This window comes from Oncorhynchus keta, chromosome 9 (assembly GCF_023373465.1).
Source record: "Oncorhynchus keta strain PuntledgeMale-10-30-2019 chromosome 9, Oket_V2, whole genome shotgun sequence".
In the NCBI taxonomy this organism is placed as follows: Eukaryota; Metazoa; Chordata; class Actinopteri; order Salmoniformes; family Salmonidae; genus Oncorhynchus; species Oncorhynchus keta.
This window is the reverse complement of record NC_068429.1, coordinates 29,235,398-29,261,838: the sequence shown is the minus strand read 5'-3', so window position 1 is coordinate 29,261,838 and position 26,441 is coordinate 29,235,398. Positions and strand designations below refer to the sequence as shown.

Genomic DNA, 26,441 nt, shown 5'->3' with positions numbered 1-26,441 from the left:
GCTCCTCATGGCGGCCACTGTATAACCAGTGAATAACAGTACTACTCTTCCCATTCTGAGAAGATACAGCTTGTACCTACCACCGGTGGCTGGTGGCACCTTAATTGGGTAGGGTGGCTCATAGTAATGGCCGGAACAGAGTTAATTGAATGGTATCAAACACAGTTTCAAATGCTTAATACCATTCCATTCACTCCATTCCAGCCATTATTATAAGCCGTCCTCCCCTCACCAGACTCCTGTGGAACCTACCCATGACAACTTTACCTACAAAGCATGGCACCTACACTCAAATATCTGTGTATTAGTGTGTGTGTGCGTGTGCACATGTGAAAGAGAAAACAAGAGGTTGTATGCTCATGTATGCGCGTTTGTGTCAATTTGTAAATGTGTGTATTACATGTTGCTGTGGAGAGTGTATTTGCTTATTTTCTGTATACCAGTGGAGGCTTCTGATGGGAGAATGGCTCTTAATGACTGGAACGGAGCAAATGGAATGGCATCAAACCATGTTATTGATGTATTTGATACCATTCCACCCATTCCCCTCCAGACATGATCACAAGCCCGTCCTCCCCAATTAAGGTGCCACCAACCTCCTGTAGTGTATACTGATGTGCATCCTGCTGCTCTCTCATACATAATCTAAGACATCCGAGTTGCTAGATTTAATAATGTATCCGTTTCGGCTCCACTGGGTCACATAAGCCTCTCCCTGGTCCTGCTGTGTCTGGATGGGTTCATCTCTCCATGGACAACAGACTCTGTCTACATGTGTACTGGAAAAAACATCCATAAGCTTCCTCAATAGACACAGCCTATGGAGATAGGATCATGCTAAAAAATAAGCACAAATATGTTTAGCACATAAAAGGAACATAAAAGTTAAGGCTTTGCATGGTGACATGTCCGGATTGCTCTGATTAGGAGCACATCTCCATTGATGTACACCTCATCCTGTACATAGGGGCTGCATCCCAAATGGCACCATATGGGCCCTGGTCAAAAACAGTGTGCTATATACAGGTTGTCCTGGATGCAGAACTGAGCGATTTCCCCTTAGATAGGCCAGCTATAAAGTCAAAATTGGCTATATTTTAAAGATTCATGAAAAAGTGGTCTTAATTTAAGGTTAGGGTTAGGCATTAGGCTTACCAGTGTGGTTAAGTTTAGGGTTAGGGTAAGGTAAAAAAAATCTGAATTTATAATTTTGTGGTTGTGCCAGCTTGTGACCACTCTGCAGAGCTGCTTCCAGAGCAAGATTCATGACAGAAAACGCTAACCTGAGCACGATATAGGAAATAGGGTAGTATTTCAGACATAGCCAGCAGTCTTGGGGCGGCAGGGTAGCCTAGTGGTTAGACTAGGCTACCCTAGTAACAGAGAGAAAGGGAGAGGGAGAGAGATGGAAGGGAGTGAGAGAGATGGAGAGAGAGTGAGTGATGCAGGAGAGAGAGATGCATGCAGTACTCTGGGTGATTAAATGCGGTGGTCATCTGTCTGTGGGCAGCAGGAGCGGGGATTAGAGAAACACAGGATCAAACTACAGCGCACAGAGAGAGGGAGAAATAAGGACAGATTGATGCAGAGAGCTGAAGAGATCGAAGGAGAGAGAACAATGGAGAGATCAATAGGGAGAAGGACGGAGAGGAATTGATAAGGAAGGCGATAGAGTAAAAAAAAAAAGGGGGTATCAAATAAATATAGAAGAGGGAGATTGAGAGTGAATGCAGTAAGCAAGGAGGGGGACTGGGCGGCAGGGTAGCCTAGTGGTTAGAGTGTTGGACTAGTAACCGAAAGGTTGCAAGTTCAAATCCCCGAGCTGACAAGGTACAAATCTGTCGTTCTGCCCCTGAACAGGCAGTTAACCCACTGTTCCTAGGCTGTCAATGAAAATAAGAATTTGTTCTTAACTGACTTGCCTAGTAAAAATAAAAAAAATAATTAAAAAAAAGTCTCTGACCACAGGTAGGTCGCCACAGGGTCAGTTTGTTCTAGCCAGCCCTCACAGGTTTACGTAACCTAGCCCAGTGGTCTGTAGCACTCATACCAACACACCCAAACCACACCACCACAATGACACAATACACACTACACACACACCGCTTCTGCTTGGTGTCAGAAGTTCTACGAATTAGATGCTCCTAGGTTGATAAACTCCCTCCACAAAGTTCTCTTTTCATCCGCTCTTATTTTTCTTTCTCTCATATCTCTCTGTGTGATGCCGTGACCCCTAATCTAATGTCCCCATATCTCTCTGTGTGATGCCGTGACCCCTAATCTAATGTCCTCTGCTGCAGACCCAACTAAATTATTAATCCTGGAGAGAACCACACACAGAGAGAGAAACACACACACACACACACAAGGTAGAGGTGGCAGGGTAAGAGAGAATATCTCCCTCTTCCTCTCTATTTCTCCTCTATCTCAATATCTTTCACAAACCATGGCATGTAAAATCACCATGGCTTGTAAAATCACCGGAAAATAAAAACATGTTATTTATTTCCACAGAGTAACACTTTTACAGAATGAAATTAGATTGTATGAAGGAGCCAGAGAGAGTGAAAGAGGGAGAGATGGAAGGGGAGAGTAACAGAGAGAAAGGGAGAGGGAGAGAGATGGAAGGGAGTGAGAGAGATGGAGAGAGTGAGTGATGCAGGAGAGAGAGAGTGAGTGATGCAGGAGAGAGAGATGCATGCAGTACTCTGGGTGATTAAATGCGGTGGTCATCTGTCTGTGGGCAGCAGGAGCGGGGATTAGAGAAACACAGGATCAAACTACAGCGCACAGAGAGAGGGAGAAATAAGGACAGATTGATGCAGAGAGCTGAAGAGATCGAAGGAGAGAGAACAATGGAGAGATCAATAGGGAGAAGGACGGAGAGGAATTGATAAGGAAGGCGATAGAGTAAAAAAAAAAGGGGGTATCAAATAAATATAGAAGAGGGAGATTGAGAGTGAATGCAGTAAGCAAGGAGGGGGACTGGGAGAGTGAGGGAGGAGGAGAAAGAGGAGCAGTGAGGGTTTCCTGTCTGTGTCACTGTGGCTCACTATGCTCACTCTTAAAGCACAGAGTTAGTTACTCATGGCTACGTCACGAACAAAGGCACACGTACACACACACATCCAATTAAACGGCAGCCTCTCTGCATCAGCTCATGAACCACTTTGTGTGACCAAATTGCGTTTGACCTAACCCCATAACCCATGTCTGGATGCTCAGAGATCTGTAGCTTGACACAGGTTGTCCCAAATGGCACTCTATTCCCTACATAGTAAACCACAAAGGGGTCAACGTAGTGCACTATGTAGGGAATAGTGTGCCATTTGGGATGCAGACACAACCAGGGAAAGGATGATGATCGATGTTCATTGAACATACGTAGAAAATGACCCTGTGCTGTTGAAGCAGCTTCATCAAATAAATTCAATAACATCTTTCGTAAATCACCCAAATCTCCTTGCTTTCCTACATTATAATGGAGATTGTGGGGCTTTTTGAGTGTGCATAATGTGTGTGTAATATCCAGACCAACATACCATGGTGATGGCGCCTCTTCCTTGCTACACACTGTCCTTCCTCGTTCTCTTCCAATGGGGTGAGGCAGGGGCCGCAGTAGGAGGTGCCAGGTTTGCAGAAGTGCCGCCCCTCACGGGCACAGTCTATGTGGTACGGGCACTTACCCCCAGCTAAATAGAAAAAGAGAGCCAGGCATTAGATAACACTTTTGCTCACCTCCTCTAACAGAACATACTGAATTATGGTCATCATGATTCTTATGGAGTGTGTGTGAGAGGACAGGAACATGAGTGTGTCACATCATCCCCCAGGTGTCATGACAAAAGAGGCTGCTTGGAGATGACAAGATGCCATGTAGTCATGACAACTGATTGAATTAAAGATGAATTGATGCACCAGTGGCAAACAACATTTTATTATGTATAATGTAGAGGGATTTCGAATAGCAAAACCTTCTGACTGTGCTATTGTCTTCATTGCATGAACATCATGTATTGGTTAGAACTCTGTTTTCAGACACAGACCCAAGCTATCGTATTCACATTGTGCTGAATTTAAAAACAGTTACCAGGGAACTGAGGAGACCTGCTGAGGGGAGGACGGCTCATAATAATGTCTGGAACGGAGCGAATGGTATTTCAAACCATTCCACTTATTGCAGTCCAGCCATTACCATGAGCCGATCCTCCCCAACTAAGGTGCCACCAACCTCCTGTGACACTCAACATCTTCACCTGTTCCCTGGCTCGATTGACCTTAGAAAAGGTTGTCCTTCCAACCAGCAGTGTCATCTATCAAAACGATTGAAAGAATATACAATTATACCTTCAAGGCCTAGATCATGATGTTCTGCTGATCAGGATTATAAACCAGGTTGACAGCATGAATGCTTGAATAATTCTCCAATCTGTGATTATCAACATCCCTATCTAGCCATACAATAGATATCTAAAGTGTAAGCATTGGCACACACACACACACACACACACACACACACACACACACACACAGAGAGAGAGAAAGAAAGTGGGTCACAATGTGCATTTTGTTGTAGAGGGTAGGCAAGGACATAGCAACAGACTTAGCAGCCTATCAGGGCTTAAAGAGGCAGAGTTTAACAAAAAAAAAAAAAACTTTATTTAACTAGGCAAGTCAGTTAAGAACAAATTCTTATTTACAATGACGGCCTACCGGGGAAGAGTGGGTTAACTGCCATTCATGGGCAGAATGACAGATTTTTAACCTTGTCAGCTCAGGGATTTGATCCAGAAACCTTTTGGTTACTGCCTCAATGCTCTAACCACTAGGCTCCCTGCCGCCCCAGAGTGGTACAGTAACCATGGGCTTTTACAAGTGCACAGTACAGAAGGAGGGTATTCATAGAAACGCATGCCCCCTAGGCTGCTGCAGAACTACATCTGTTGCCATAATGACCTCCATGGCAACAGGATCTCTGACACCAGGAGGTGTGAGTCACAGTAGTGTTTATGTTAGTGTGTATTGTATGTCAGTGGAGGCTGCTATGGGGAGGACAGCTCATTAGAATGGCTATATAATGAGTTCCACCTATACCGCTCCAGCCATTAACATGAGCCCGTCCTCCCCAATTAAGGTGCCACCAACCTCCTGTGCTGTATGTGGGTATGTCATAGGCTGTGTCCAAAATCTGGATTACCCACTACTTACGGCATACTGTGTACTAATCTTACAACATACTATTTAGAACATACTGTTTAGTAAAAATGAATGCAGTAAGAAACAAATATCAGCATACTAGGCTCATCCTACTGACAATGCGTCATCTAATCCGCAGTCGCGTTGATTCCCGCCATTCGTTAATTTTGGTATAGCGGGTCCCCTCAGCTGATTGTCAGCCGTCTCGAAAGACGATTCTATTCCTTAATAGTGTGTAGCGAATTCTGCTAGATGTGTACGACATCCTGGCATTTATATCACTTAGATCGCTCATGTTCATGCATAGGCTATTTAGAATGCAAGTACGGCTTTTCGGACACGGCCTGAGTATTAAGTGTGTGCACCACTAAGCCTCCCACCTCCAGCTTGCCTGTCTTCCCTACTCACTGGCCTGTCCTTCTGAAGGTGGCAGTGCTTATGTTACCCAGGCCACACTGGGATCATGGCACCATTGACTGCTCCCACATGTGATGTGGCTTTGGAGGCCACATATCCTGCCCTTTGAAGGATTTTAATCCCAACTTCCCTTCATGTATATAGATATATATCTCTGTCTGTCCACTTCCCTCCATCCATGGTTCTTTTCATCAAATTGTGCCAGATCATTTTTTTCTTCTTCACTGACTCTGATTGCTCTTCCTTGATCTGAGGATTTGTTCAGAGTGCCAAGGTCACCTGGATCATTCACACAATGGGACCCAGATCATGACAAAAAAATGCAGTGTGTCTTCACATCTTTCTGTCTGGCTTGACTGATGTCATTATGGTAGCATGTAGTGATTCTACTGAGAATAGTGAGAATATAGAGATACACTGAGCATTCAAAACATTAAGAACACCTGCTCCTCCCATGACATAGGCTGATCAAGTGGATCCAGGTGAAAGCTATGATCCCTTATTGATGTCACCTGTTAAATCCACTTCAGTGTAGATGAAGGGGAGGAGACAGGTTAAAGAAGGATTTTTAAGCCTTGAGACAATTGAGACATGGATTGTGTATGTGTGCCATTCAGAGGATGAATGGGCAAGACAAAAGATGTTCCTAATGTTTGGTATACTTAGTGCAGTACCAAAAAAGATATCTGCAAGCATTGTTCAGATCATTATATCTGTGTTGCCTCTGTATGTTCTGTGGTGTAAGTATCATTAGCCTGCAGTTCTGCTGTAGTTTTCTTTTTAAGCGGGAAGTTAATGGTTGCACAGAAAATTGCAGCCCTGAAGACTGATCTTTAAGCTTTACACACACACACACACACACACACACACACACCAAGTGCATCTTTCCCAGCTGAAGCACCACCTCTTCGCTGTGGGTCATAATGGTAGTGAATTAAGAGATACGTGCATCATCAGCCCAAGATACCACAGCATGAAGCAATTAAAGGAGAATAGTCTGAGTCACACCTTAAGGCACTTCATTAAACCTGCGACTGAGGTGGGTGGAAAGAAAGAATTGTGAGAGAAAGAGAGGAGGGAGAGGCTTAATACAGAAGAGCTCATTGCTAGAGCATCAATACTGAGGCATGTGTGGAGACACTGACAGGATGGCTAAAGGCTCTAGTCAAAAGAAGTGCACTATGTAAGGGAAAAATATGCACTGTCTATAGGGTCTTCATGACACCATCACCATTGTGAGACAGCGTCCTATACCCTTTCCCTTTGTGTCCTCATCTTGTCGATCGCCACAAACACAATGTGATTACAGAAGGAGAGAATATCAATAAACCATAGGCCAGGTTGTCACCTCACCATGCCTCCTACACCACTCACTAATTAGGTAACATGAAGATCTCCGAGAGAGAGAGAACCATTCGGCCAGTTGGGACCAGAAGTGTAAATACAGTTATGCAACGCCAGAATAAGTCAATATGAGACATGAAAAATGACTATTCTAGCCATCTGCTGCCTGCCAGGCTGTGCAATCATAAACAGTTCCAAGAAGGGCAGACCAGCAAACAGTGCCATGACATGTGTACCACAGATGGTGAAAAACACTGATGTGGCAATGTTGACCGTTTATTGGCTTAAGGTGGTATCATCAGGAGTCATGAGAAACGCTGGCAAATTACACCAATCAGTGCATAGGAGGAGTGGAGTGGGCCTCCTATACAATTACATTTTTGTCATTTAGCAGAAGCGCTTATCCAGATGAAGTGAGACAACCACATACTGGATCAGTCATAGTAAGTTTTTGGAGGAAAATCTATTGAGCAAACTCAGTGCTAGTGTAACGGATGTGAAACGGCTAGCTTAGTTAGCGGTGGTGCGCACTAAATAGCGTTTCAGTCGGTGACGTCACTTGCTCGGAGACCTTGAAGTAGTGGTTCCCCTTGCTCTGCAAGGGCCCCGGATTTTGTGGAGCGATAGGTAACGATGCTTCGTGGGTGACTGTTGTTGATGTGTCAAGAGGGTCCCTGGTTCGCGCCCGGGTATGGGCGAGGGAACGGTCTAAAGTTATACTGTTACACTAGTACGAGAGAGGAGAGTCTATGGACACGCCTGGTGCCCAAAATTGATGACGTATGTATGATGCGCAGTGAGAGTTGAGTAGGGACGAATGGATTTGGTTCAGTCAGACATTCTAATGAGCCCTCCCCAGCTAACTATTCTGAACAAAAATATGAAAGCAACATGTAACGTGTTGGACCCATGCTTCATGAGATTTGTCAGACATTTTTCATACGCACAAAAAGTATATTTCTCTCAAATTTGTTTGCATCCCTGTTAGTGAGCAATTCTCATTTGCCAAGATAATCCATCCACCTGACAGGTGTGGCATATCAAGAAGCTGAAAAAGTCAATGTCCGCACCACCATGGAAATCGAATTAACATAATAAAATCTGTCAGTTTAAGCTAGTGCATCTGACCGTAAGGCGCTACAGAGGGTAGTGCGTACGGCCCAGTACATCACTGGGCCCAAGCTTTCTGCCATCCAGGACCTATATACTAGGCGGTGTCATAGGAAAGCCCCCCCAAAAATGTTAGAGACTCCAGTCACCCAAGTCATAGACTGTTGTCTTTGCTACCGCACGGCAAGCGGTACCGGAGCGCCAAGTCTAGAACCAAAAGGCTCCTTAACAGCTTCTACCCCCAAGCCACAAGACTGCTGAACAATTAATGGCCACCGGACTATTTACAGTGGCTTGCGAAAGTATTCACCTCCCTTGGCATTTTTCCTATTTTGTTGCCTTACCTGGAATTAAAATGGATTTTTTTGGGGGGTGTGTGTATCATTTGATTTACACAACATCCCTACCACTTTGAAGATGCAAAATATTTTTTCTTATGAAACAAACAAGAAATAAAACAAAAAACTATACTTGAGCGTGCATAATTAATTTGATTTTGATTTGGTTTTTTTTGCATAAAATGCGACTCAAATCCATCTCACCTGCCTGCCACACTTTCGCATCTGCCTATGTCACACGTTCGCATCTGCCTATGTCACACTTTCGCATCTGCCTATGTCACACTTTTGCATCTGCCTATGTCACACTTTTGCATCTGCCTATGTCACACTTTTGCATCTGCCTATGTCACACTTTTGCATCTGCCTATGTCACACTTTTGCATCTGCCTATGTCACACTTTCGCATCTGCGGTGAAAGATCTACAGCGGTGTTTATCAGTCCATGAGACATCTCAAAAATCGGTCTTCTCACGGTTTGGCCTAGAAAACTATTATGACCCTTCTGTGGAAAGACGAGACTCGTGAACAAGATGGTGTTCTCCGTTTTGCTCTACGACCCCCACAAACGTCTTGGACTCGTCTGAAGTCAGAACAGCCGATCATGTCAACTTCTGTCTGTAGAGTCCGAACAGTTTGGGCTGCACACTAATATTACCCCTCTGTGGAAAGGTGAGACTCTCACAAATATGTACATGTAGGTTAGCTTGCACTAGAACGTCCACGCATTCTTTATGGAAGTATAGTATATATGGAGATGGTTTAGTGACAAAAATAAGGTGTTTAATACATGTCAAAAATATATTAAAAATCCTGATCTTTCTTGTATCTCAGATATAGGACAGACACTTCTGAACAAACTTTCTTTGGATTTTTTGGGGGGACCATCTGTTGTTCCATGTAGTGAATATGTTATTCAATGCATTTGTATGGGCTAATAGCTGTAAGGCAAAAACATTTTGATACTTCAAGGGGTTTTACAATTCCAAATCAAATAGTAAAATGATCCTTGGTATGATCGTCTTAAAACAATTACATATAGCTTAGTAGTACACCTCTGACATAGACAGGGCTTAGACTCTTGCATGATCACTACACAGGTGCACCATGTGCTGGGTACAATAAAAGGACACTGAAATTAGCAGTTTGTCACATAACATAATGCCACAGATGTCTGATGTTTTGAGGGAGTGTGCAATTGGCATGCTGACTGCAGGAATGTCCACCAGAGTTGTTGCCAGAGAATTTAATGTTCATTTCTCTACCATAGAGAATTTGGCAGTATGTCCGACCGGCATCACAACTGCAGACCACGTGTAACCATACCAACCTAGGACCTCCACAGCCGGCATCTTCACCTGCTGGATCGTCTGAGACCAGCCACCAACTGTGGGTTTGCACAACTGAAGAATTTCTGTACAAACTGTCAGAAACTGTCTCAGGGAAGCTCATCTACGTGCTCGTCATCCGCACCAGGGTTTTGACCTGACTGCAGTTCGACGTCGTAACCAACTTCGGTGGGCAAATGCTCACATTCGATGGCCAATGGCCACCGTGCTCTTCATGGATGAATCCCGTTTTCAACTGTACCGGGCAAATGGCAGACAGCGCGTTTGGATGTTTGCTGACGTCAACGTTGTGAACAGAGTGCCCCCATGGTGGGATAATGGTATGGGCAGGTATAAGCTACGGACATTGTTGTGCCATTCATCCACCGCATAACCTCATGTTTCAGCATGATAATTCACGACACCATGTCACATGGATCTGTACACAATTCATGGAAGCTGAAAATGTTCCAGTTCTTCCATGGCCTGCATATTCACCAGACATGTCAGCCATTGAGAATGTCTGGGCTGCTCTGGATTGACGTGTACAACAGCGTGTTCCAGTTCCCGTCAATATCCAGCAACTTCGCGTAGCCATTGAAGAGGAGTGGGACAACATTCCACAGACCACAATCAGCAGCCTGATCAACTCTATGCGAAGGAGATCAATCTGCATGAAGCAAATGGTGGTCACACCAGATACTGACTGGATTTCTGATCCACGCCACTACCTTTTTTTTCTTCCAAAGGTACTTGTGACAAATAGATACATAGATACTGCATTACCAGTCATGTGAAATCCATAGATTAGGGCCAAATAAATGTATTTAAAATGGACTGATTTCCTTATATGAATTGTAACTCAAATCTTCGAAATTGTTGCATGTTGTGATTATATTTTTGTTCAGTGTAGTTTTGCTTGTTTCTATAAACGTCAGCTAGAATTGGACTTGTTGGGACTTGGGAGTGTTCAGAATCTTTTTTTTTTTTCAGACTACAAAAGCAATACTTTTATTTAGCTGTCACCCTGGCCTGATATTATCTAGAATATCTAGCCACTTCCCTCTACAGTAAGTTACTGCAGGAGAGCAGTGCCCGGCAAGCAGGACTGATAGGCACATTGTTCCATGTTGTGTTGCTGGCTTGTAGCGCAAACTCTTCCCATTGAACAGTAGACTGTATCACGGTGACATCCAGGTGGTTACTACCAATATTACAAGTTATTTCTTGTGTTATTTCTGCACTCTTACTCGAAATAAAATCAAGTGGGATGGAACAACATTTCCACATCAGCTACCTACAGCGACACAGCTGCCCGGTGAAGCAACTGCTACCGAGTGGAAAGCAGCAGTGGGAAGCACCTCGATACAACACCGTTACACTTGTCATTACATTAGCTAATTGGCATGTAACTACAAGTTATTTCTCCCTTGTCCAATGAAAAAAAACGACTTTCTTTTACCCGTTTTAACTAATGCCATGCTAATGTTGTTGCCAGTTAGCCAGCATAAACTAGCCCGTATAGCCCTTCCCAGTAAGAAATGTCCAGAACTCTATGTGCCCTGGTCAAAAGTACAGGGACCCATTTTGGACAGACGCCTACTGTAACTGTACTCCCCCGCCCCCCCGCACTTCTTATTATGTACTCTACCAGTGTGGGGGGGTTGAGTGTAGACTAGTGCAGTGGCGTGAGAGGGGGTGCAGGAAGCTGAAAGGGCAGCAGGGTTATGCTGTCCCATTGTGTGGAATTCCTGTCTCTAGTTAAACAGGAACTGAGCCATGCACGTCAAGTGGCTACAGCCAGCAGCCTCATGACGGACTGAAGATACCTTTGAAATGGATATGATTATCTGTTTCAGACAGTCTCTTGGAGACACACGGTATGATTACATCTGTATATGAAGTGTCACTTTTATATTTTACACAGCAAGGACGATCACGTCATTCATTGCAGCCCAATTTAAATTAAGAAAATATAGATAGCCCATGTAACAAACAGCCAGTACTCAGAGTATTATTTATTTGGTTCAATTCTATAAAAATGGTCATGTCAAAGACATGTTTCAACCACAGACATGAAAAAAATGCTGTGAAATAGAACATAAAAATACTAGTTTACTATAGAATACTATAGTACTTATACAGTTGCATAAACACTGCCCATTCCCCTCCCCATATTCCAATTTGTGTCACCTATGAGTGAGAAACCTACATGTCAAGCATAGACCAAATACTGTGTTCCCTAACTTTTGACTTCTGACTTCTATGTTAAAGATAATAAAACAAAAACACTATAGTAAACACTACAGTAATGTCAGCGAAAAAAACACTACAGTAAATACTACCATATATTATGGATACTGTACAATGAATACTGTAGTATATAAATATAGTAATACTACAGTATTTATACCCTTGCATACTATAGTATTTTCTTCATGAAGGTAGGCCTAACTGTATTTGTTAAAGCTGACTGTCATTACACATTATAGTCCTAGAAGGCCGGACAATTTCACTTGGTTTACTGGGGGGTTTCAAAACTCAGTGCAAAAAAGCCCCTATCAGACCAAGCTGTTCCTATTTTCATGATTTAGGTTCAGTCTGGTGATTCAACCATGACACTGAAAAGGCCTGATAAGAGTCTGTAGCAATGGCACTTTCTTGTTAAGTCCTTCAAATGTGTCAAAGAAGCAAAGATAGCCCTTGAGGCTCACACAGCACCTGTTTAAATACATTTACAGTGCAAGCACATACTCACAGTCACACATAATCTCACAACATGACTAAAAACGACAAGAAAGTGAAAGAATTTGTTCCTGAATAGTGGCCTTTTCACAATTTTATTCCAACCTCATAGTGTGGAAATAAACAGTACCAGTCAGAAGGTTGGACACACCTACTCATTCAATAGTTATTTTTTAAATATATTTTTTTACAATTTTCTACATTGTAGAATAACAGTAAAGACAACAGAACTAAAACTCAGCAAAAAAAAAAAAAAAGAAGCCACCCTTTTTCCGGACCCTGTCTTTCAAAGATAATTCATAAACATCTAAATAACTTCACAGATCTTCATTGTAAAGGGTTTAGTAAAAATTAAGAAAAAACCTGGAGTGAGTAGGTGTGTCCAAACTTTTGACTGGTTCTGTATATACTGTAAAACACAGGGAAATCAAGATTGACTGCACTGGGCCTTTAAACCTCAAATACGCTGCAAGTTTTACATTTCCTGCGTAACTCACTCAAATTAGCAGAAACCATACAGCACAATATAAACAGTATTGAATTAACACAGGGATACCAAGATTTTTACTGCACTGGGCCTTTAAACCTCAGATAGGCCGCAAGTTTTACATTTCCTGAATAACTCACTCACTCAAATTAGTAGAAATCATACAGCACAATATAGACAGCATTGAATTAAGATGCAGTGGGTTGAGTCTGGTTAAATGTCTCAGCATCAATATTAGGCATTCCATTGCCAGCTACACTACTGTTTTCCCTTGGGCTGGCTGGAAGAAACTGGCTTGCTTCATCTGAGGCTTCAGAGTTGTCATGGCAACAAGTCCCTGCCAGACCAATTGTGTTGTGAAAAAAACCCATCCTTTCTTCCTCCTTGCCCCTTAGTCCTATCAAACAACATTTGTTCAGGAGGATTGGAATCAGGAAAAGGAAACAAGGAAAACAGATCAATATTAACTCCTTTCTGAGTGCTACTTAAGAGATTTTGAAAGCCTTTTTTTCGAAGGAATCTTTCTGAGAGCAACACTCTCCACTGTATACTATAGACCATTTTAATTTCTCTCTGCATCTATAGACTTGTACTACCATTAGTATACCTAATCTCAAAAAGGTATGACATTTATAGCTCACATTTGGCCAGGTTAATAATTATCTATGAGTTCTGGCTTATAGTTAAAACATCACATTGAAGCACTTACAATTTCAGAATACAGATGTAGGATCTTCATTTTATCACCCTGTAGCAGGAAAACTTTTCTGCAATACAGGATAATTAAAATTTGTAGTGTATTGTTTAAAGGCCCAGTGCAGTTAAAAACTAGATTTTATTGTGTTTTATATCTCCTCATTGAGGTTGGAATAATACTGTGAAATTGTGAGAATTATGATAATGTAGTGTAAGAGCTAAAGACCTAAAATGTCAACCTGTTTTGGTGATATTGAGTTTTGGCCTGCCTGGTGACATCACCTGGTGGCAAATTAGTTAACAGACCAATAAGAAAGAGTGCCAAAACTCTCAGTTGGATTGCTGAGTGAAGGAAAACAGCCAACAGGTGCTCAGCGTATGTGGAAATTCATTCAAGAGTGTTGGAAAAGCATTCCAGGTGAAGCTGGTTGAGAGAATGCCAAGAGGGTGCAAAGCTGCCAATAACAGTAATTAACTCAGACCACTCCCAGACAGACCTAGAACATTATTGTTTTTTGTTCTTTATGACCACCAAGCAATCACAGTAAGGTACTCACTTGTTACCCAGAAATGATTTGATGTTGAGATTAAATAAACAAAAACAGCTGCCTTGCTGTAGCAAACTGGCTAAAGTTAAGCGTAAGGTTTGCTGCCAGCTGCCATGTGGGTTCAAGACCAGGATTTGAGTAATTTCACTGCCAAGTTCCTCATTCCATCTTTTTACTGTAATCACATATTCATAACCTGTAACTGATCTCAGAGCATAGAACAGCATGTGGCCACTTATAGTCCCTGTATGGAGTACACATAACTGAATCTTATAAAAATGGTCAAAGCCCCAAGACGCACTTAAAAAAAACAGACATGGATAAGAGACCTGAAGAAGAGGAGTACATTATTGTCCATTTTCCTTTCCAAAATGTGTCTTATTTGGTTTCAAGCCAACCTCCTGAGAAACACGCACATACACCCAAGGGGTTGGAAGCCAGGGTCAGCCACAGTGCAGGGCCCCTGGAGAAGATTGCATTGTCCGTACTCTTCTAAAATACTCATAAGTATCTATCTAGGTTTCCATCGAACTGGGAACACATTTTCATGCGTATAAAATATATATGCGCATTTTCCCACCAGATGTGTGTTTCCATCAAACTGACTTTTTGTGGGTAAAATGCTGTGCGTGATGATGTAGTGCACATCAAATACGATTGTCCTTATGTTCAGTGGTGGAAAAAGTAAATAATTGTCATACTTGAATAAAAGTAAAGATACATTAATAGAAAATGACTCGAAGTAAAAGTCACCCAGTAAAATACTACTAGAGTAAAAGTAAAATTATTTGGTTTAAAATATACTTAAGTATCAAAAGTAAATGTAATTGATCAAATGTACTTAAGTAACAAAAGTAAAATGACAAATAATTTCTAATTGCTTATATGAAGCAAACCAGACGTCACCATTTTCTTGTTTTTTTTTAATTTACGGATAGCCGGGGGCACACTCCAACCAAACCGCAGACATCATTTCAGAACCAAGCATTTGTTTAGTGAGTCCTCCAGATCAGAGGCAGTAGGGATGACCAGGGATGTTATCTTCATAAGTGCGTGAAAAAAAAAAACTAAAATAGTGCCGGAGCAGACCTTTTATGTGCCCACAACCGATTGTGTTATTTTGTTAGTTTATCTGAGTTGTTTGTAACTTAGTTTTTTACTATTTTTGTACATTATGTTGCCGCTACCGTCTCTTATGACCGAAAATAACTTCTAGACATCAGGACTGTGATTACACACCACGGACTAGCAGAATCCTTTTTCTTCTTTCACGACTCTGACGAGCCTGAGGATATAGGGCTCCATAGGGAACAGGCCGCGACCCCAGTGATCTGCGTGAAGAGGAGGTGGAGAAAGAGAGGCAGGAGGGCGGGCTGCCTTCTGAGGAGTAGGAGGTGAGCGAATAAACCCCCACTCCCCTCAATTCCGCTCGCAAACATGCTATCTTTGGACAATAAAATGGATGAGTTATTGGTAAGATTAAACTACCAACAGGACATTAAAAACTAACATCTTATGCTTCACAGAGTCGTGGCTGAACAACGACAATCTCAACATACAACTGGCTGGTTATACACTGTACCGGCAGGAGCGGCGTCTGGTAAGACAAGGGGTGGCGTTCTATGCATTTTTGTAAACAACAGCTGGTGCACGATATCTAAGGAAGTCTTGAGCCATTGCTTGCCTGAGGTAGAGTTTCTCATGATAAGCTGCAGACCACATTACCTACCGAGAGATTGTGTCTATATTCTTTGTAGCTGTTTACATACCACCACAGTCAGAGGCTGGCACCAAGATAGCATTGAATGAGCTGTATTCCGCCATAAGCAAACAAGAAAACACTCACCCAGAGGCAGCATGTCTAGTAGCTGGGGACTTTAATGCAGGGAAACTTCAATCAGTTTTACCTAATTTCTATCAATATGTTAAATGTGCAACCAGAGGGAAAATAACTCTGGACCACCTATACTCCACACACAGAGATGCATACAAAGCTCTTCATTTGGCAAACGTGAACATAATTCTATCCTCCTGATTTATGCTTACAAGCAAAAATTAAAGCAGGAAGCACCAGTGACTAGATCGATAAAAAAAGTGGTCAGATGAAGCAGATGCTAAGCTACCGGACTGTTTTGCTAGCACAGACTGGAATATGTTCCTGAATTCCGCCAATGGCATTGAGGAGTACACCACATCTGTTGTTGGCTTCATCAATAAGTGCATCGATGACATCGTCCCCAGTGACAATACATACCCCAACCAGAAACCATGGATTACAGGCAGCATCTGCACTGAGCTAAAGCTGCCACTTTCAAGGAGCGTGACTAACTGAGAAGCATAACAAATCCCGCTATGCCCTCCAACGAACCATCAAACAGGCAAAGCTTCAATACAGGACTAAGATCGAGTCGTACTACACCGGCTCTGATGGTCATTGGATGTGGCAGGACCTGCAAACTATTACAGACTACAAACGGAAGCACAGCCAAGAGCTGCCCAGTGACACGAGCCAACCAGATGAGGTAAACCACTTCTATGCTTGTGTGATCACGCTCTTCACAGCCGATGTGAGTAAGACCTTTAGACAGGTCAACATTCACAAGGCCAAACGAATTACCAGGACGTGTACTGCGAGCATGCACTGACCAACTAGCAAGTGTCTTCACTGACATTTTCAACCTCTCCCTGTCCAAGTCTGTAATATCAACATGTTTTAAGCAGACCACAGTAGTGCCTGTGCCCAAGAAAACTAAGGTTACCTGCCTAAATAAATACCGACCCGTAGCACTCACTCACGTATGTAGCCATGAAGTGCTTTGAAAGGCTGGTCATGGCTCACATCAACACCATCATCCCAGAAAGACCCATCCTAGACCCACTCCAATTTGCATACCGCTCCAACAGATCCACAGATGATGCAGTCTATTGCACTCCACACTGCCCTTTCCCACCTGGACAGAAGGAACACCCATGTGAGAATGCTATTCATTGACTACAGCTCAGTGTTCTACACCATAGTGCCCTCAAAGCTCATCAATAAGCTAAGGAACCTGGGACTAAACACCTCCCTCTGCAACTGGATCCTGGAATTCCTGACGGGCCTCCACCAGGTAGTAAGGGTAGGTACTACACCTCTGCCACACTGATCCTCAACACAGGGCCCCTCAGGGGTGCGTGCTCAGCCCCCTCCTGTACTCCCTGTTCACTCATGACTGCATGGCCAGGCACGACTCAAACACCATCATTACATTTGCCGATGACACAACAGTGGTAGGCCTGATCACCGACAACGATGAAACAGCCTATAGGGAGGAGGTCAGAGACCTGGCCGTGTGGTGCAAGGACAACAACCTCTCCCTCAACGTGATCAAGACAAAGGAGATGATTGTGGACTACAGGAAAAAGGAGGACCGAGCACATCTCCAGTCTCATTGACGGGGCTGCAGTGGAGCAGGTTGAGAGCTTCAAGTTCCTTGGTGTCCACATCAACAACAAACTGTCATGGTCCAAGCACACCATGACAGGCGTGAAGCGGGCACGACAAAACCTATTTCTCCTCAGGAGACTGAAAAGATTTGGCATGGGTCCTCAGATCCTCAAAAGGTTCTACAGCTGCATCACTGCCTGGTATGGCAACTGCCTGGCCTCCGACCGCAAAGCACTACAGAGGGTAGTGCGAACGGCCCAGTACATCACCGGGGCCAAGCTTCCTGCCATCCAGGATCTCTATACCAGGCGGTGTCAGAGGAAGGCCCTGAAAATTGTCAAAGGCTCTAGCCACCCTAGTCATAGACTGCACTCTCTGCTACCACATGGCAAGCGGTACCATTGCACCAAGTCTAGATCCAAGAGGCTTCTAAACAGCTTCTACCCCCAAACCATAAGACTCCTGAACATCTAGTCAAATGGCTACCCAAACTATTCACATTGCACCCCCCCACAACACTGCCACTCTGTTGTCATCTATACATAGTCACTTTAATTAACTCTACCTGCATGCACATACTACCTCAACTAACCGGTGTCCCTGCACATTGACTCTGTACCGGCACCCCCCTGTATATATTGTTATTTTTTACTGCTCCTCTTTAATTACTTGTTACTTTTATCTCTTATTCTTATCCGTATTTTTAAAAACTGCACTATCGATTAGGGGCTCGAAAGTAAACATTTCACTGTAAGGTTGTATCTGGCGCATGTGACTAATAAAATTGGATTTGAATTGGACCATTTTCCTGTCCTGCTAAGCATTCCAAATTTATTGAGTACTTGTAGGTGTCAGGGAAAATGTATGGAGTAAAAAGTACATTATTTTCTTTAGGAATGTAGTGGAGCAAAAGTAGTCAAAAATAAAAATAGTAAAGTACAGATACCAAACAAAACTACTTAAGTAGTACTTGAAAGTATTTTTTTCTTAAGTACTTTACACCACTGATTATGTCCTTGTCACCTAAGCTAAAGTTAGGCCCGATTATCAATAACCAGACAATGTTTATGAAACTGTTTGAGGCACATGTATTTATTGAATATAATGTGGGATTAGGGATGTATTTCGACGTCTTGATTGTTGATCACCTGCAAATGAGAGGAGACTTGTGTGAGAGTTGGTGGTCGCATGCCGTCAATGGGTTTGTGCGCGCAAAACATAGTTGTGCATCGCCCACTATATAACTTCATGCTCATGTATTTATGACTAGGAAGTACAACTGTGATGTAATCATGTTTGAAGATGAAATCATGAGCGTTAAGCTTAAATGTAGATTCTTAACTTGTTATCCTCGTTTATTGAAGAGAGTTCCGGTTATTTCCTGGTCTGAGAATTGACAGCCAAAAGGTGCTCGGACGAGCACAGTTAATAAATGGTACTGCGGTAGTAGCTTATCCCGGGGGATGAACATGTTTATATCTCAGGTTGTATTTATGCTTAAAGCAAGTGGAGCAGCTTTATTGACATGTGTGCTGGTATGAAAACATATAGTGTATGTTTATGAACTTATTAACATGTTGTATTGAATTTCCTGCATTGTTAATGTTAATTGATCATGATGTGATACAGTTCATCCTATTGGCTGATACCCACAATGTATGTGTATCTAAACCCTGTCATTTTCATTGTTTGGGATTGGACAGGGAACTGGTTGGCATGCTGCTGGGTTACAGTACATTTGGGGCCTGGGTTTTGTTTGAAGCGCTCTATTAGGTTCAGTTTGTATTCCTGTTGCAACATCCAGTTTGTTATTTTCTTATGTAAATATTTGTAGAGTTCCCTGGCTATCTTCACTTTTTCTAATAAAAGCCTCACTTGGGGCTAGAAAAGTAAAGAACTGCTGTTTCCGCCTCACTGTTAAAAATTTAACAGAATGGTCAATCTCACAGCCTTAAAGGAGAATTTTGGTTTTCTCCAACCAAATCTCAATTTATGTAAATGGGGTGTTATACATTTTTTTGTTGTTGCAATTTCACTTGTTTTTGAGAAACTTACCCCAAATATGTCCTTTTAGAAATGGACAACAAACAATATACAAAATTACAAAACATATTAAGAAAAATAAATGTATCAACATAGAGGTATCCAATCATTGCTCTGAACAGATCAAGGGGGACCAGAACATCTCATATCAGAGAGCTCTGGAAGTTGTTCCACATAACGGGCACAAAAAACTAAAAGCAACTTTACCCAACTGTGTGGAGACCGAAGGGCCTCCAGTGTTATCCAAGCCTGGTTGTGGTACGTTTCTCAAAAACAAGTCAAATCGTAAAGAAAACATGTCTGGACACTTCTATAACATTTCATTTACATATATTTTTTTTTAGATTTGGTTGTAAAAAAAAGCTAAATTCTCATTAGAGTTTCCATGTACCGAATTAAAAGCAAACTTTCCCTATCTGGTTTCGGCACATGTTCTCTAGACAACAGTTTGCTGACAAAGTGGACAGGGTAGGTTATATGATGAATTATAAATAAGAGCAATATCATTTTTATTTGATAATTGCCAGCCAAGTGTCGATCATCATGTCACCAGCATTCATATAAAACCCTCAATAGTTATAGAACATTTGCATTAGGATCATCACCGTCCATCCCTTAACCGCCATGAAGTTCTTCATAACTTATTTCATTTACCTATAAAACGCACAACGCTTTTCCACGTCGTGGTAGTACAATGTATAGCAGATCACTGCGTGACTCCAAGTTTACTTCAACATGACGGTTTATGATATAAATATTTGAACATGAAAGAGTTCCCACCGCCATTGTTGCCTAACTGATTATACCGACACAAAAAGATCCCACCATGTCGAATGAGCAACTTGTCTGTTGACATTTCTGAAATTGTACCAACACTTCATGTTTCCACCAAACCTGTCATGGTCTTTTTTTCATACAGCATGACTTTACTGGCATAAAACCTTCAATGGAAACATGGTTAGAGAGAGAAAGAAAGAGAGAGAGTGAGAGAGAGAGAAAGACACCCTTTCAGTAGTGCAAGTCAGTGGTCTACGTGGGCCTGTCACAGTGTCAGTTCAGACCCTTAACTATTTCCATCTGCTCTCTCTGCCTGTCCCCAAAGGTGCTGCAAAATCTGGACAGTATCTGGGTCACAAAAGTGTATGTGCGTGCGTGCTATTTGTGACTAGCAATAACAGTTCAACTGTAATCTCTTCCTCTAACACAAGCAAGCCTCCAGGCGACTGATCACTGAATAGTGACAAGATTGCCAGAGAACCACACAAAGGCACTGCCTTTGCAATGACAAACCTGACATTTGAAAGTAAAACACTGATGACAACAGGGAGAATCAGCTAAAAGTAGGGCCTGGGAGAGAATATGCTTGTTATGTGGTGTTGTTCATCAACAGAAGCCTGTTGAATAAGACAGCCGGCATTTTTACAGTGGAGAAGCTCTCAGAACACAAAAGTGGTGCCAATGCAAATACAGGTTGATTTATATGATGCATTTCCATCCCTGGCTGTCATTCTCTTTGACAGTACTCGGCTTACATAACATGAACATGTTAGCAATTCAACAGCCTGCTTATAGTCAATCAGGATGATGATACATCCATAACAACACCTCATGGTAAACATTGTCCGAATGCCTGAAGCCTTACTTGGAAACTTCAACAAGCAGTACAGACCAACATACAGGAGGTCTGTGTGCACATGTATTGTAGAGATATACATTGCACACATCCCACAATTTTGGGATTATACTGTATATGCCGGAGTTACACTACACTAAAGAGTGTATGAGTGTGTTTGAGTTATTGTGTGGAACTGCATGAGTGTATAAGATTTAAAGAGTGGATGCATGCCACTGCTAATGGAGGGATGTGTGTGATTAGTCCAGAAGATAAAGAGATTGTGTGTGTTAGTGTCCAGCTTTTGTGTTGCTCATAGGGCCTCAGTGTGAATAGCTCTCTCATCACCAATCAGTCAGTTCCTCTCATCATCAGATAATATTCATTCTCCAATTCCCCCCCCAACAAGATTTAGATGCAAGTGGCTGTTCCACTGGTTGTCATAGGTGTTTGCACCAATTTGTAAGTCGCTCTGGATAAGAGCGTCTGCTAAATGACTTAAATGTAAATGTAAATGTAATTCATCCTTTTCAACCTCATCTGTCTCTTATAAAAAGGTGATTTACTTTATGTCAGTAAAATAAGGCCTACATGTTCAATATTTTCATGGAAATTACAGTTAAATTCCATTTGATTAATTTGATTATATTTACTAAATTAAGTGTCTCCCCCCAATTACAATCTGCAATATAGGCTAAGACTACACAATGATTTACTTAAAATGTATACATAGTTATATGAATTACATCAAATAATATAGACCATATCCATTTTTTATTTATTTAACCCTTATTTAACTCGGCAAGTCAGTTAAGAACAAATTCTTATTTATAATATTGGCCGGTCAAACCTGGACGAAGCTGGGCCAATAGTGCGCCACACGATGGAACTCCCAAACACGGCCGTTTGTGACACAGCCTGGAATCGAACAAGGGTCTGTAGTGACGCCTCTAGCACTGAGATGCAGTGCCTTAGACCGCTGCGTCACTCGGGAATCCCATTTGCTTGGGAATACACTGTGCAACTGTAGAGCGGAAACGCTTTGAGAAATTTTAATTACGAGTAAGGGAATTAGTGGGGAATTCTTGAGAATGTATTTTTCTCGATCCCTTTTTCTAGTTTGCGCAGAGACATATCTAGATTTAGTAAACCAGACTAAAAGCAGACTGTTGTCTTGGTAGAGAGCAGCAACACCCTGTTGCATATCAGATGTCACAACTCTTAGTGAAGCAAAATGTTACCGTCACGCACTAAGTAGTAAAGTACAGTGAGCGTTAAACACAATTAATTGATTCAACTCACAATTAGAAATAAACATTTACATTTCAGTGCCCTTTGGACAATTTCCTCCATAAAATGACCAAGTAATGTCATGTTTTTAATGTTATGTTTGTTGTTTTTAAATTGGATGCGGGCTGTTTTTAAAATGTGAAGACATTAATAGGGCATAGGCTAATCCTAATTTTATACGGGACAAAGCAAAATATAAATCGTTTTAATTTGTCCTAGAAGTAAACTATATGCTTACCTGGCATGCTGGCACTGACAGTGGTGAGAATGAAACATAGGAGAACCACAGGCAGGAGCGAGGGCCGGGGTTGTCGTTCGATCCGCTTCGAAAGCAGCATCCTTGAAAATGCTTCTTTAGGAAAAGAAAGCCAGAAACGGGTACATGGGGTTTGTCATCATTCCCCCGACTCGATTTCCGAATCCGTGCCAAGTGGCTTCCGTGACAAGTAACTCGCCGAATGCACCGATACCGAGCGAGGTCCTACAATGCTTGTGGACAGTCCGGTTCACGGTCTCTGCGCCACTTTACATTAATCCGTGGCAGTGCTAAAAATAGCGGTGCGCTCGTTGAAAAGTGGGGAGGCGGGGAATTCAGCATTCACAGAGAGGCGAGATTAGATGGAGGGGCACGGGTGAACCGTGGAGGTAGGCTACGTCAAATCTTGGTGTCGGCGTCATGACGCGTTTACAAAACAGGCTTGGGCACTTTGACAGACAGAGCAGGCAGGTAAGCGATCGCCAGGTGTGTGTCTTGTGTAGCCTGTGGTCTGATCAAAGACGGTGTATTCTTTTGTCTCTGGTTTGACCACTACCAGTCACACAAACACGTAGGCTAACTATTTTTTTCCTTTTCGTTTCACTTCACCAATGTAAATCACTGTACACTGTAAATTATATACTCTGGGAACCATATATACAGCAAAGTATGAGGATATAGCCTTATCAGAATTAGGAGGGAAAATATTTACAAAGCTTCCTGATGCATATTTGTTGGTAAGATATGCAATGTAATGTCCATGTTTATGCCAGAGACAATGTGTGGGCCTAAGCAGCTCCTTTGAGTTTCCACTATTACCCTGGTATTACCCCTTTATTTTAACAAGTCAATTAACGTGCTATCACAACATTAATATAACCCAACCTCTCTATTTTCTGAGAAAATAACATTGTTAATAACAATAGCCTATTTTTGTGCTATAAAAGTGTTGCCCAAAATACCAGAAAGTGAGTACAGCATCGGGTGAATATTAGTGTCAACGCCGGTGAGGAAGGTGACATCTGTCTCATAAGGGTCCCAGTTGGAGCACTGCACATCTAGAGTTCCACTGTCAGGGCTGATACATCTGAAAGACTTCAGGCCTTCTATCTGATGGCAGCCAATGGGAATAGTTTTACTTCAGCCAGCCATAACATACAGAGTTTCTGTAGCTGTATGGATCATAGGGTGTGAGAACCATTACCAAAACACTACAATAACCCCTATCACATGGCTACATATGACCTCCAAAGCGTTACCCCTCTTATCTCAGAACACTTTTCTGATACAGGGGAAGATTCCCGGACACAGATTATGTCTCGTCCTCGACTAAAATCATTTTCAATGGAGAATCTCCACTGAACGTACTTTTTAGTCCAGGACTACGTTTTACCTGTCTCTGGGAAACTGCCCCATACACTCTTAGAAAAAAAGGAGAACCCTTGGAATAACTCCTTTTGGTTCCAGGTAGAACCCTTTCCACAGAGGGTTCTACATGGTACCCAAAATAGTTCTATCTGGAACCAAAAAAGGTTATCTTATAGGGACAGCCGTAGAACTCTTTTCGAACCCTTTTTTCTATAACATAGAGTGAGTAGTGGCCTACCTCATGGCTTGGAGGACTGTTCTGCTGTTTCTGTGCGTTCTTCTTAGTAGGGTTTCTCTGGGAGTGACGGGAACGCTCAGACTGGCTCGACGTGCAATCATTGGAAAACAAACTGGACGATCTACGATTAAGATTGTCCTATCAACGGGATATTAAAAACGGTAATATCTTGTTTCACCGAGACTTTGCTGAACAACGACATGGATAATATAGTGCTGGCTGGCTTCTCCATGCTTCGGCAGGACAGAGTAACTGTTAAGGGGTGTCTATTTGATAATAACTGCTGGTGCGCAATGTCTAATATAAAATAAGTCTCAAGGTGTTGCTCACCTGAGGTAGAATTCCTTATAAGCTGTAGACTATATTACCTCTCAAGAGAGTTCTCATCTATATTACTCGCAGCTGTCTATTTACCACCACAAACCGATGCTGGCACTAAGACCGCACTCAACAAGCAGTATAAGGCCATTTCATTTTTTAACCTTTATATAACTAGGCAAGTCAGTTAAGAACAAATTCTTATTTACAATGACAGCCTAACCCGGCGACGCTGGGCCAATTGTGTGCCGCCTTATGGGACTCCCAATCACGACCGGATGTGATTCAGCCTGGATTCGAGCCAGGGACTGTAGTGACGCCTCTTGCACTGAGATGCAGTGTGTTAGACTGCTGCGCTACTCGGGAGCCATAAGTAAACATGAAAAAGCTCAGCCAGAAGTGGAGCTCCTAGTGGCCGGGGACAATAATGCAGCCAAACAAATCCATTTTTACCTAATGTGCAACCCGGGGGCGGGGGGGGGGGACTCTAGACCACCTTTACTCCACACACAGAGACGCATACACAGCTCTCCTTCGCCCTCCATTTGGCAAATCTGACCATAATTATATCCTACTGATTCCTGCTTACAAGCAAAAACTAAAGCAGGAAGTACCAGTGACTCGCTCAATATGGAAGTGGTAAGATGACGCGAATGCTACAGGACTGTTTTTCTAGCACAGACTGGAATATGTTCCGAGATTCATCCAGTGGCATTAAGGAGTATACCACCTCAGTCACAGGCTTCATCAATATGTGCATCGATGACATCGTCCCCACAGTGACCATACTTATATTTCCCAACCAGAAGCCATGGATTACAGGCAACATCCGCACCGAGCTAAAGGCTAGAGCTGCCGCTTTCAAGGAGCGGGACACATCCGGATGCTTATATGAAATCCCGCTATGCCCTCAGACGAACCATCAAATAGGCAAAGCATCAATACAGGACTAAGATTAAATCCTACTACACCGGCTCTGACGCTCGTCGGATGTGGTGAGGCTTGAAAACTAGTACGGACTACAAAGGGAAACCCAGCCATGAGCTGCTCAGTGACACGGGCCTACTAGACAAGCTAATTGCCTTATATGCTCACTTTGAGGAAAGCAACCTTGATGCATTGCATGAGAGCCCCAGCTGTTCTGGATGACTGTGTGATCACGTCCGTAGCCATGAAGTGCTTTGAAAGGCTGGTCATGGCTCACATCAACACATAATTCCAGAAACTCTAGGCCCACTCCAATTAGCATACCGCCCCAACAGATCCACAGATGATGCAATCTCAATCACACTGCCCTTTCCCACCTAGACAAAAGGAACACCGATGTGAGAATCCTGTTCAATGAACGCTGAGCTGTAGTCTACACCATAGTGCCCACAAAGCTATTCACTAAGCTAAGGACCCTGGGACTAAACACCTCCCTTTGCAACTGGATCCTGGACGTCCTGACAGGCCGCCCCAAGGTGGTAAGGGTAGGTAACATCACATTTGCCACACTGATCCTCAACACTGGGGCCCCTTAGGGCTGCGTGCTTTATCCCCTCCTGTACTTCCTGTTCACCCATGACCGCGTGGCCGACTCCAACACCATTAAGTTTGCTGACTACACAACAGTGGTAGGCCTGATCACCAACAACGAGACAGCGCATAGGAAGGAGGTCAGAGACCTGGCAGTGTGCC

The 26,441-nt window shown here is 42.7% G+C and overlaps 1 protein-coding gene across 2 annotated transcripts in view; it reads right to left on the bottom strand.

Annotated features, from left to right (window-relative positions):
- Positions 1–23,180, bottom strand: part of LOC118387468 (neural proliferation differentiation and control protein 1) — a 37,614-nt gene extending 14,434 nt beyond the window's left edge. The window contains exons 1-2 of one of the 2 annotated variants that reach the window (XM_052525647.1): positions 22,820–23,180; positions 3,543–3,692 (exon numbers count right to left, since the gene is read on the bottom strand). In XM_052525647.1, coding sequence (XP_052381607.1) covers positions 3,543–3,692; positions 22,820–22,919 — 250 coding nt within the window. In that variant the 5' untranslated portion in view covers positions 22,920–23,180. The remainder of the gene's footprint in view (positions 1–3,542; positions 3,693–22,819) is intronic. The other variant, XM_035775862.2, reaches the window with a different exon arrangement.
- Between the last annotated feature and the right edge of the window lie 3,261 nt (positions 23,181–26,441).